Genomic DNA, 13,092 nt, shown 5'->3' on the forward strand with positions numbered 1-13,092 from the left:
TGACTTCTTCCATACTATCCTGCTTACCCACTGTAAAAGGAAATTACTCCACACCTGATACATTGAACGTAGACAGTACATTTTATTTTGAGGGGACTCAAAACTTAGTTTGTTCGTTTAATTTCATTGAGGGGAATGACGTTTGTCCCGGACTGATTGCAGAAATGTTTTGTAATAAAATTTAAGTAGCATTTATGTTTAGGTCCCTAAAACAGTGGGCCACTTCCTTCATTTAAATGCATAATGAAAGATGTCTGTGTGTAAGAAAAATATCCAGGAAATAGGTTGAGTGGCAGTTTTTATCCTGCACAACAGTATTTCCATATACAATTTAAAAAATAAGTTCATACATGGTACAAAAAGACACTGGCACGTTTTAGCAATGTCTAACAATAAATAAGGTTAAACCTCTCCTGTTTAGTAAGCTAGGATTACAAAATAATTGCTTGTATTTGCCAAATGCCAGACTAATGAGAGATATGTTTTTTTAGAGAGGGTTTAACTTTTTTTTTCAAATTAAGAAGCTAGCCTACTCAAAGATTACTGTCTTCAAAAAACCTGGGAAAGCCCGAATAAGAAGGATGTCATGGCTTATTAAGCTTCGGATGGGTGAATAAAAAACATTTAAGACGCCCCTGTGGATGGAGAAAACAATGTAACACCCCAAACACACAGGCTCCTTGTCTTACATTGTGAGAAAATCAGAAGAGCAAGCAATAGTCATGCAAGAGAATGCAGGGCATTTTTAAGTGTGGTTCAAACTTGTGAACAGTTTCCAGATCTCTGAAGGTGCCTGGTTCCTCTGGTCAAACGTTTCTAAGTAAGTATAAATGGCTTGGGAATGTCCAGCCCTTGATACCGTTCAGGAAAGAGGCGGATTCTGTGTCTAAGTGATGGATGTGTTTTGGTGCAAAATGTGCACATCAACCCGAGGACAAAACTTAAAGCCCTTGTAAAGATGCTGGGTGAAGCTAGTTAAATAGTTTCATTATCCACATAAACTAAAATTGAAGCGTTCAGCTAAAATGAGCTTTGCTGCAGGAAAAAAAAATCGGGAAGCTTGTATGCCTGAGAGCCACATCTCAACTGTGAAGAACTGTTTTGTGTAATATCTTTGTCAGTGCGGACAGGGCCCAACGCATTTATTTTAGCTTGTATAACATTTTCTGACTTCACTGGATGCTCTCCTTCCCTGTACCCTCCCCTCCATCCATCTTACTTCGTCAGTGTCTAATATTACCATAGCCAGTTCATTAAATTCACTTCAGTTTATTCATACATATATTTCTTTGTTGTTTCCTAATACGAACACCATGTCTGGATCAGAGGAGTGCAACACCACTTGCCAACTTCTGCACCTTCAGAGGAGGAACTATTCAGTTATTTCACCTCTGATTCAAAGATGAGGCTGCAGTTTAAGCCAAACAAATTGCTGGCTGCATTTTGGATTGAACTGGAGAGAGATTATCCACTGCTAAGGTAAGAGAGACCAGGTGGTAGTCTTCATTTTGCCACATCCTGTGAGTTTTTTTTTTTTTTCTGCTGTGGCCTTGATCAAGAGAAAAACACATTGAAAATGAACTCAGAGAGGTCGTCACACAAATGCAACTCAGATTTGAGAAGATCTGCAGCAACAAGCAGGCTCACACAAGTCACTGAAAAGATGGGAGGATAAAAGGGGCCACTTTTACACAACAAACCTTTAATTTACTTATTTTCCTCTGGGAGAATTGTTCTTGTTTTTAAACCCGTTTTGCACATAAGAAAACATTTCAGCCCAGCAGAAAAAGTTTTGCCACCACTGTTATAAAGCAGACCTTGTGCACTGGAATTTTGACAAGGACATCCTGAGGAGAATATGCTGCTTGAACCTGACACAACATAAAATAAAATAAAAGTGAGATTGCTATTACTTGAGTCTTTTATGATAAAATAAGGCACAGTAAGCTTTGTCATGATGGCAGTCATTGATAAATCGTAAACATACTTAACGTCTAACATCTAGCTAAAATTCATTTGCATTGAATACTAGGTATAAAAGAGATGAAACGTCAGCTGCTATTTAAAAAAAAGCAGTTTTACATGCATATTTGCGTTTGTTAAATCTAAGTTCATCTAAGTTCAACCATATTGTGTATCTTACTGCCACTGATACTGATACTGTCCACAACAACGAAACAACTCTTGCCTCTTTATGTACCTAAAACATACCACAATACCGCTTAAACTTTGTTTGAGCTATTGTAGATAAGAACAATTCTGAGAAGCAAACATTTCTATTAAAACTAAATGTCAGTTATTGCTTTTTTATCAACTGTTTATGTAAACCAAACTGAGCTGTAAGTTTTATCATGTACAAAATATTAATGAAAAACACATCTCTATGTTTTGTCTTAGTTTTATTTATTTATGCATTTTTTTTATTTTGAACATTTTAACCTGTTGAATCATCATGTGTGGGAGGTTCAGCTCCCTTAAAAAGACAATAACTTTTTTGTTAAGAGCCTTTCCAAAAAACTTGCATGCTGCAATAAACTCTGGACATAAAGAAGGCATATGTTATCTTTTAAAAGTAACACTACATCTGTTGTATTAGAAATACTGAATTTGATTAAATGAATAAACTGCAATATTTGTCTACACATCATTGCTATCTTTAATAGTTAAACAGTTGAATACTTCTTCACGCTCGTGGAACGGCTTTAGCTATGGTTAAAGAATGGGTCTCATCATAACAAAGGGAATGACAGGACTTACTGGTCTCAGTGGTGTCATACTGGGAATCCTTCTGTAGCTCGTAGACATCCACCTCTACCCTCGCCTGGGCGGATCCCTCCATTAGGTTGTTAATGTTCTCCCTGGCCAGAGCCAGAGCCAGGCGCTCACCACGACCACACACAGACTGGTCATCCAAAATAGCCGCTGAAGGAAGATAGAACAGCAGAAGAAGCAGTGTGTAATCATTATATGGATGTCTCCTCTTTGGAACACAATTAAAAAGAGTGAACCCAAAATACGGAGGTTAACAGAACCCGTGGGTGTGACAAAACCAGTCTAATCAAGGTATATTTTGTGATATAGTTTCACAGCCTGATCCTCGGTTAGCCTTAACACCTTCAGGAAGATATAGGTTTGATCTGTATTAAAATATATCATGACCTTTACAAAGTGTCTTTGTGTAGACATTTGCTCGTATTAAAATTTCAACACTACATTTAAAGCACCACCTATTTAAAACCCCTGACAACATTACCCGACTACCTGTTAAAATGCTGCCTGTCACCACAACTGTTTGCTGTTCACTGCCCTACTTACGTTTTGCTCATGTAATACGAATGCCAATCTGACTTTGTATTAGTGTTAAGGTTTGATGTTTTTAATTTTTTTTCTGTTTAGTTTAAACTAAACAGATGAGAAACTACTTCCTGGATTTTGAACATGGAACTAAAAACAGTTTGATTGATTGTTGCTCTCCACAGGCCTGCCCCTGGACATGTTTCCTGATGGGAATGCTTTTTTCCTCTAGCCCACATCAGACTCGGTGTAAAGAAAGAACTACTTTCAGGGGCCAGAGCCAGAGCTTTTCGGGTGAAGATGCAAAAAAAAAAAAAAAAAACTGCTGTTAAGTAAGAACTGATAGTAGTTTAGTAGTCAAAAAACCTCTGACATAACTGAGATTATTATGTATCTGAGGTTGAATGAATTCCACCAATGGGCAAAACAAACTTTTATCCAGGCTGTTGTTCTTTCAGTGATCAAATTGTATGATAAAAGATCATTGTTGGAAGTTAGATGGACCGGTAAATCAAGAGCATTTCATGTCGACTCAGCTATTAGTAAAACGTCCTTTACAAATAGGTATTTAATAACATCCCAGTCCTCACTGTACTTATTAGTTTAGTGATCCAAAAAACACATTTATTCTAAAGCAATGCATCTTTTTTACGGTACAGGGCTTTTTCAACAGATAAAAGGTCTATGAGTCAATTGAACACATGCAAAAAATACATCCAGCTGCCAAAAATTACCCAACTACTTCCAGTATTCCTTTGTGTCTTTCTGAACATGTTAGCTGCCAGTACCAATATTTTCAAATTTTAGAGCATGTATTTCTTTCCCTCCTAGAAACTGACCAGGAATGAATCAAATTAGAATTTCAATTAAAATGTATGATCTGTTGCTTTCTCATGACTTAAACATAGTTCAGATTCAGTCATGGCTGTAACAGGTACTGCAGTATTTAAAGGTGTGACCAAATGGGAAAATGCTGAAAAACAAGCTGCTTTCTACAAGACCTACATAGTCCTAAAATTAAAGCACACCTGCACACTATGAGAATAGATGGCATCAGAAGAAGGATGATAACAAACAAAAAATAGAAACAATACTCATCTGTGCATCTAAGCAAATAGAGTAGAGTAAGAGCATATGTAGAGATTCAGTGTGTAAAAAAAAACACTCATCATCGTCAAGCTTCCTCCTACTAGAAACAGTAAAGAAAGAAGTAGCCGCTGGCTGTGTACAGTAACACCTGCCATGTTTATTTTGGTTGCACACTCCCCACTGACTCGTCTGCTTTGCAAATTGAACCTGTGAATGTGTGTTTCAGGAGTGGGCAGATGCAAAGGAGTTAAGCACTCAGAAAACAGATGGAAATATAAAAAAAGTGACAAGGTTTTTCACTACATAGACAAAGTGTCCAGAATGTAAAAGAAAATTATAACTAAGTTAAGCCAGTAAACTTGTGCAAATGAATTGGTCTAGTAATTAAGACACAGAAAAACAAACTTCAAACACTTCAAAAGATTTTAGATACAAACCCTTTTAGATGTGCAACTTAACAGAACCAGCGGACATTATAGCTGTGATACAACCCCTGAAAAATGACTAAAAGTCAAGCGAATATGCTGCTGTATCTCAGTACCAAGGAGAAATGCTGCAGGTGAGGCATTTGCTCTGGTTTTGAGTTGTGTTTCTTGAATAATTAACGACTGTAGGAGTGAAGCAGCAGACAATTTATTTGGTCTTTCCTCAAAAAGACTGTTGTGGGTTTTTACCAGTTCAGGAGAATACAAAGAGAGCCAGATGGTTCATGCTGAGTTTTCCCATGCACCCAGGTTTTTTTTTTTTTTTTGAGCACAGAATATATACTTGGTATGAGGCCCTGATACACTGAGAGGGTAGCACTTTGTTTTCTAAGAATGTGATGAGACACACCACAGTGAGGAATAACGAGGTCCATGGGAAGATGAGTTTATAAGATCTGTTGACAAATTCTTTTTTAGTTTAAAAATTATATCAGCATACATACTACCTACCGGTGAGTAAGTGAATAACCGAAAAACTAATTCTTCAGCTTTCACAGTCTTAGCCAAATTACTAATCCTGAATTACACCCTTGGCAACACTGCTTGACAGTCTTAATGCCACATTAGATCCTTACATGGTTGCCATGTTTAAAAAAAAACATCAAAATGACTCAAAAGAAAACGGATGACTTTTGAAATTTCAATTTTATTTATATGGCGTCAATTCACAACACATGTCATCTCCAGGCACTTTACAAAGTCAAATTCAATCAAATCATACATATTGGTCAAAAAGTTCCCTATCTAAGGAAATCCAGCAGATTGCATCAACTCTTGACAAGCAGCATTCACTCCTCCTGAAAATAGCGTAGAGCCATAGTGGACAGTCATCTGCATTGTCGATGGCTTTGCAGCAATCCCTCATACTGAGCATGCATGTAGCGACAGTGGAGAGGAAAATTCCCCTTTAACAGGTGTGTTAAACTATGACTCCTGGTCTGGTCCCAGGGTTGTCAGCATTTTGGAGAACTAATAAATCTGTCCAGATTCCTAGAAAGAAGAGCTGCACCATCCAAATCAGACCAGGTTTTTCCCCGGAAGGTTTGCCAGTTATCAATGTAGCCCACGTTTTTATCACTTAGCACCACCTAGACAACCAGTGGTTGAATGATGACATGCGACTAAAATGTCATCACTGGTCCGATCAGGCAGGGGATCGGAGAAAATAATGGAGTCCGACATTGTTTTAGAAAACTTACACACTAAAGAAACACTAACTTTAGTGACCTCCAATTAGCGTAACCGTGTGTCATTACCGCCAGTGTGAATAACAATCTTACTGTATTTACGCTTATCTTTAGCCAGCACTTTCAGGAAGGATTTGATGTTGCCTGTTCTGCCACCTGGCAGACATTTGACTAAGGTCCTTGGTATCTCTAATGCCATGTTTCTGACTATGGAACTGCCAATTACCAGAGTCGGCTTCCCAGTAGGAGTGCCACAAACCTGCCATAACAAGCATAATCGTTTTGATACTAAATATTTGCTATGAAGGTCTTTATCAACATTTTTAACCTCATTTTGAACCACATGATGTTCTTTATGACATTTATTGGAAACCAACAATGAGCTCAGTATCTTTGTAGAAAGTTGGACACTCAGCGAAGGAAGAAACAGGATAAGGGGTCCAAGATGAATTGGCAGGTAAAATGTTCTGTTTGGGAGCTTACCCAGCACCTAGACACCATCTCTGATTACACAGTATAAAATTATTTGCAGTCGCTGAGACAAAATCCACATCAGCACTCATACTATGCTAACAATAACCTTAAACAAAGTCTTTAAAATTCAATGATTTATTATAGGGGCATTATTTAACTTTTTTGTGAAGTCATCACGATATGACTCTGCAAGCAGATGCCAGATTCTAAAATACAAAGGCATGCACTGCGAACGGTTAGCGCTGCTGGAAAGAGAGACAAGGCAAAAGACAAGCAATCAGAGAAAGGTCAAACACTTGAACTCTATCCTTAAGGTTTTTAGAGTGCAGTCAGTCTCCTGTCTCATTGTTTTTCTGTAACGTGAAAAGCACAGCCTTGCCGTCTTTATTTCTAGCTCGCTGGTGCTCGTTAACCGGCTACCTGCGGGAGACAGAAAAGGCATGAATAAAAAGTGTGGGAGAAGAGCAGTGCTGGACTATTATCATCCATTTTAATGAAAGGTGTGAAGGGACCTCTCAATTTTTATGAATATGGTTTTCAGATGATACATTTTTCTGCCTAACATATTGTACATGTAGAAGTATGGGAAGAAAGTAAGGGAAAAATTAGGGAAAAAGTTTACATATTTAGCCTTTAGAATTTAGGTTTTATTAACAAAAAATATCAGTTTTAAAACACTGAGGTTAGGCTCAACATTCTTGTCTTCTTCAGCACATGTTACTCACTGAGATGTTGGCAAGGAACTGGAAGATTTAAAGCTTCTGATAGAGCAGCTGAAAATTTTGTTCAGTATGTTCAACTTCACTGTCGGGGCAAAATACTTCAACCACTGTTATAATATTAAAGTGTTAAACATTTGCTTGAGGTTCCAGTGTTTTATGTATGTTGTGAGCAGTGCACACTTGGACGCCTGCAAGTTGCAGAAAACGCCGTAGACCGTCACATGAAAGAAGAGGAGGTGTTTTCATACAATCTAACCCTACGTTGGCTTTCAAATCTATTTCTGAGACATGTTTAAAATTTCTGTTGGTTTCTTAGGGTGATTTCAGACCAGGGTAGTCTGAGAGACCCACTTCAATTAGGCAAGGAATGGCAAAAGCATTTCACACTATCATTTGGTTTGATTCACTTTCACAGCCCACTTTCGAAAGTGGACCAAACAAGCTGGGCAACTTCATGCAGTAAAAACAACTGCAGCTATAGTTTGGGATGCTATCATAAAAATCTGCACAGAATGAGGAAGAGAGCTGTTGGGCATTTGGCTGTATACATGAAACCACAGCAGCAGTGCAGAAAAAGTAAGTGAAGAGAGGGAAGGTTACGACATGCTGCTGTCATTACACTTACACAGAGGGAGGAATTACAGTATAACACTTCCTGTAGTTTTTTTTTTTCTCGTTTTGGTTTGCAGCCGGTCCATTTCCTTCTTCACTTTAACTTGACCCCATTGTGGTTGACTCAAAAGTGGAATGACACCTGAGGTTTCAGGATTAGAGGTGGCTTTTTTGGTCTGCACCAGAGTTCGGCTGAGCTACAGTATCTTACCGGGCTGATTGAAGCAGACAATCCAGGTAAATAATCACTGGTCCATTTAAAGCGGACCAAAATAGTTTGAATAGTTTGTTGCAATTTTACAAAATTTAACTTGGTAAACAGCTTTATCATGACACCCAATTTAGTTATTTAAAATAGGTAAGGAATAAGTATCTGTAATCACAATAAAATGTTGCATTGGTCTAACACACAAAAGTACACAAAACAGAGTAATACAATTAAAAAGTGAAAACATAACTGACGTCCGCAGCTCGCAAATTATGGAACGTTTTACTGCATTTGCTTTTAAGACCCACCTCTTTTCTTTGGCTTTTGACCAAGAATAAGTTGTTAATTAACTTTATCTGTTATGAATTTGGATGGACCCAAAAGACAACCCGAAAACAGGTCAGTGACGCTTTGATATTTTATTTAAAAGAAAGGGTTGCACGGCCCTTGCTTCGTGCGGCTCACGCTCAGCGGCTGGCAGCTCCTGGAGGCGAGACGACAGGTTAGTGATCAGCTGAGCCAGATAGAACTGTGGACTAGAAGCTAGATCACTAACCTGGTGGAGAGTGGGCTTGTCGGGGTTTCTTCAGGCTCCAGAGAGCGGCAGAGTCCGTGCAGGATAATCCAAGGCCGTTTGTCCTAGTCCAGTCCGGGTCCGATAGCGTGAGGTCGATAGATAAGGCAGAGGTTTCCGAGGGTAATCCGAAAGGAGGTTCCAGGTCCAGGTCCGAATCAAAATCCAAAAGAGCAGGCAGTTTAGGGGACAGGCAATCTCAGGTACTCACAGGCTGGTTTGGTCAGAACACGGGTGGGCAATCCGAATCCAGAGGCTGACAGGCAGAACTCAGGGCAGGCAGACAGAATCCGAGAAGGGCAGAGCTGGCTCAAAAACAGGGCAAAAACAGGTCGGGCTTCAGACGGACAGACAGGTTAATCAGAATGCTGGAAGTTCTCACCGGGTTGGCTCGAGACGTTCTGGCACTGGAGGCTGAAAGGCACGAGACCTTTATACAGGTGAGGTGGAGCCGGAACAGGTGTCAGCAATTAACAGCCCCAGTGCCAGGAACGTTACATTATCATTTCTTTCTGTCATGTTGGTACTTTAACTTTGATTTGATTTCTAATTGTAGTTATTTTAGTTGTTTAAAATTTAATGGGTTTTTTATTATTCTTTTGTTCAGCACTTGAGTCAGTGCCTCCTGTTTTTAAGGCAAGGCAAAATAATTTGTATAGCACATTTCAGTAACAAGACAATTCAAAGTGCTGTACATGAACAGAATAAATAAAAGAAAATGTTACAGAGGTAAGTACATTTAAGTGGAATAGTAGCAGCAGGTCAAAATATAAGACAAGTTGTACTACAATCTTCAACATAAAAATTCATAGGCAACTGTCAACAAACAGGGTTTCAATCTTGATTTAAATGAACTCAGGGCTTTAGCACTTTAAAGGGCTTTATAAATAAAGTCGGATTGGTTTGGCTTGGCTTGGCTTGGCTTGGTATGAGAAACTAGATGAAACCCAGGATGGCAGTAAAAGTGACCATATTATCTTGATATATGATTGTGTACAAACCTATGGTGCATTTCTATCACGGATTGCATACCTATGTCCAAAAAGCTTTTACACATATAAACTATTATGACGAAGACCTATGTCCACTACTTCAACATAATTGAAAGGGTTCTGCTAAAAGTCTGATAGCTGGTCATGTTTAACATGTTGAGAGTACTTTAGTCACCACCTATATATTTCACATGATTTATTTAACACCTATTTATTTAACATACACAAAACTAGTCAGCCCTGAGCCACATCTTCAATTTACATATAATACATTTAATGGAAAATATATTTTGGAAAATATATTTATATCTAAATCAGTTATGGAAACTGTTGCTTATAAGTTGGAATAATTTGGTTTTCAAACACATTCCTATTTTTATTATAGTCCAATTTTCCTGTTGGGAGGAAGTTAAGTTTGGTGTGTGTTATCTGTGAAGTGAATAAATCAATAGGTCACAATAATTTGTGAGAAGAGGTAGAAAATATATATTGCAACCGTACGGACAACAGTCTACGAGGGCCAAAAATAGCTGTTCTGATATGTAGTCTAGGTATCAAAAGATAGATATAGAAAAAGATAAGGCTCATTTTATGTTTAATCATTGAGCATTCTGTGATAGTGAAGCCTTTAAAACTGGAGTTCACAGTCAGGGATCTAGCAACAGGGAAGATACTTAGAGGATGGAGGCAAAACGCTAATAGAACTGAACAGAAAGGCACAACACATCTATAAACTGTTTGTGTTTGTGATTGTGAGCTTACTCTATAGGTGAACTGTGGCTGTAAAAAAAAAAAATAGAAGAGAACCTGCTAATATCAGACTTGTAATTTTCTTTTTTTTTTTCCAATGGAAGAGTTACTGAAGCAGCCAAACTAAATGATGAATTTGGTATTTCCATGCCTACAACAACGATTTACTTTGACATGGACAATTTCCCCTGGGATAAATTGCAGTAATTTTGTGGCTGCTTGGTACAGCACCAGCTTTACCAATCTTAATGCATTTTACCCTGTTACTCAGACCGCAAAAGATGAAAAATGTAGCTTAGTTAAAAAAATATATAAATTATTTTCATTGAATAAACTTGTTCTATTAATGCTCTTAGAATTAAAAACACTTTTTGCACAGTGCTAACATTTTTTTTCAGTTACCAGGAATCCCCTACTGCTTCCATACCCCCATTTGTGATTTAAATGTTTCCCCTATTTAGCGGTCCTTTTTGCACTTTCCACATATTTTTTTTCTGTGCTTACCATCACAGAGGGGGAAAACAAGCTCCCTCCAAATTCATTATGAACTACTGTCGTTTGAACTTCACTTCTTATCCTGTTGACAAAACAGCTTCATTCTATTCTTACTCCCTGATGGTATAGATGTCTCATGTGTTTATAAAACTGTAAAGATGAAGTCAAATTGACAGACCCAGTATTTACCCCGAGACGCCATAAAATAGCTCCTTTTATCAAGGCAATGTGAGCACTTCAGACTGATTTTATTTAACCCCTGGAGGCAGTCTACCTCCTCTAAAATTGACTACAAAGTTTTATTATGACATCCTTCTACTAAGCCCCATATATTTGACAATACCAGTTATGAGAGTAGAAGTGCGGACTCTGCAGGCTACAGTTAGCCCGACAGATTCAACTAGACAGGACACAAAGATGAATAATAACAACAAAATAACACCGGTGGCCTTCAGTTAGGATTACAGCGCTGCTGAAATCCTCTGGTGGCCAGTGTCCTCTTGGAAGCAGGCGAGACGGCTTTTCACTCATGTTTCTAAGAGTGTTTCACCGCAAGTTCATGTTTCTACAGACATATTGATTTTTTTTTTAAAAACTTCTCTGTCACAGAACTTTGTTTACTTGGAAAAATGTTATACCGTGGTAGAATAACTCCCTAAAGGACAAGGTGGTTTCAATAGCAAACAAAGAGGTTTACTCCGTCCACCATTTCTTGTTCTAAATTTTATGTAGCTAAGATTGAGCCCTGCCATGGAGACCTGGGACAGTTTGTCAGTTGTTGTTTCTCGGGAGAGATTAATGTCTGCAAGGGTTTTTGAAGGATTCCTCCCAGCAACCGACTTATATTAATCTCCCTCAATGTTTTCACTTACTACCAAATCCCTGTAAAATTGACTAATTGACTCTATCTAATTTTGATATTCCCAAATGTAACCAAATCTCCATCCTTAGCTCGTAACTTTACCTTGAAATGATGTTGCACCTTGAAAGCTGCAATTTTAATGTTCATGTTTTTTTTTTTTTGTTTTACTGCATGAATAAAAACTCCATGAAGATCAGATGTGAAACAGTTGTTGCAGCATTGCGATTGTTTTGTTTCCCTTTAGTAGAAAATAAAAGACAATCTGACTCGGTAATGTTCCTCTTTAATGGATGTCCTGTATGCCATGCAAATGGTTGCACGGGTTCTGATCTGATCATGAATTGTTTACACTGTCTCTGAGATCCTAAGGTACACTTGTACACACCTAAGCTACTCCAATATGCTGTTGTACTGTCATGCATATCGCATATTATCTCATATCGCTCTTTAAATAGTTTTCGGTTTCTACCTTGTATTTTCCAGAGGTTACCATAAATATCTCATATTTTTCTTCTTCTTTTTTTACCTGAGTATGCCATATTATCAATACTTGTGACTGTTTATATTGGCCTTTCTGATAAAGCTCATTCTTTGTAGCTTTAGAACCAGCTTTAGATGATATTAGCTTGTTTTCTTCTTTACTAAACACTCTGTGTAACTCTGTGATTTTTGATACTGTAAAACCCAGATTTCCAATCCAGGGATTTCTTGTTTTATCTTAACATTTATTGAATAAGGCTTGTCTATATCTTCTTAATATCACCATTCACAGAATAAACACAGGATTGGCAAAAATGTGTGAAGTTAGCACATATTAGTCAGTACTCTAAATGTTAACTATTAAAATTGTAGAGAAAAGAAAGCGGTATCATAAATGGTTAACTGCTAGGCAGATTAGAGGAAAAAAAGGGCTTTATACACATGTACTCATTTTTCTTTTCCCAGATAAGCTTGAGTGAGTGAAAGACTGAGTGGTTGAGTAAGTGATTGAGTGAGGAAACAGAAGAATAAATAAACACAATTATTCACAGTTCTATTAAAAGGAGTTCTGTTGTGTTTTTGCTGTCAAACAGGAGGTAATTTAATTAGACATTGTTGATTGTAATACAGCACAAAACATATGTATACATTTAAGTATGATGTATGTTGGCAACACCAGCCATGGTTGGACATAATAGTAATAAAACACATTTTCCAACGAGATAGCTTAATTATCTTATTGATGCTACTTTTTCTAAACAGGCCTTTGAAATTAGATTACAACATGTTTATGTACATTCATTTTGCTCTCTCAGATTATTTCGGAGACAGCTTAATACTGTGAAAGTGAAACAAGTTGTTTCCTTTT

General features: G+C 37.7%; 1 protein-coding gene and 1 long non-coding RNA gene across 3 annotated transcripts in view; both read right to left on the bottom strand.

Annotated features, from left to right (window-relative positions):
- Positions 1-13,092, bottom strand: part of LOC105916497 (glutamate receptor ionotropic, kainate 5) — a 303,177-nt gene that overhangs the window by 100,934 nt on the left and 189,151 nt on the right. For both annotated transcript variants that reach the window (XM_012851035.3, XM_036145472.1), the window contains one exon: positions 2,758-2,922. In XM_012851035.3, coding sequence (XP_012706489.2) covers positions 2,758-2,922 — 165 coding nt within the window. The remainder of the gene's footprint in view (positions 1-2,757; positions 2,923-13,092) is intronic.
- LOC118565273 lies at positions 8,476-8,795 on the bottom strand. Its single transcript, XR_004932293.1, has 2 exons — positions 8,628-8,795; positions 8,476-8,555 (listed from the first exon to the last, which is right to left on the bottom strand). It is a non-coding gene; the product is annotated as an uncharacterized LOC118565273 (long non-coding RNA).

This window comes from Fundulus heteroclitus, chromosome 13 (assembly GCF_011125445.2).
Source record: "Fundulus heteroclitus isolate FHET01 chromosome 13, MU-UCD_Fhet_4.1, whole genome shotgun sequence".
Classification (NCBI taxonomy): domain Eukaryota; kingdom Metazoa; phylum Chordata; class Actinopteri; order Cyprinodontiformes; family Fundulidae; genus Fundulus; species Fundulus heteroclitus.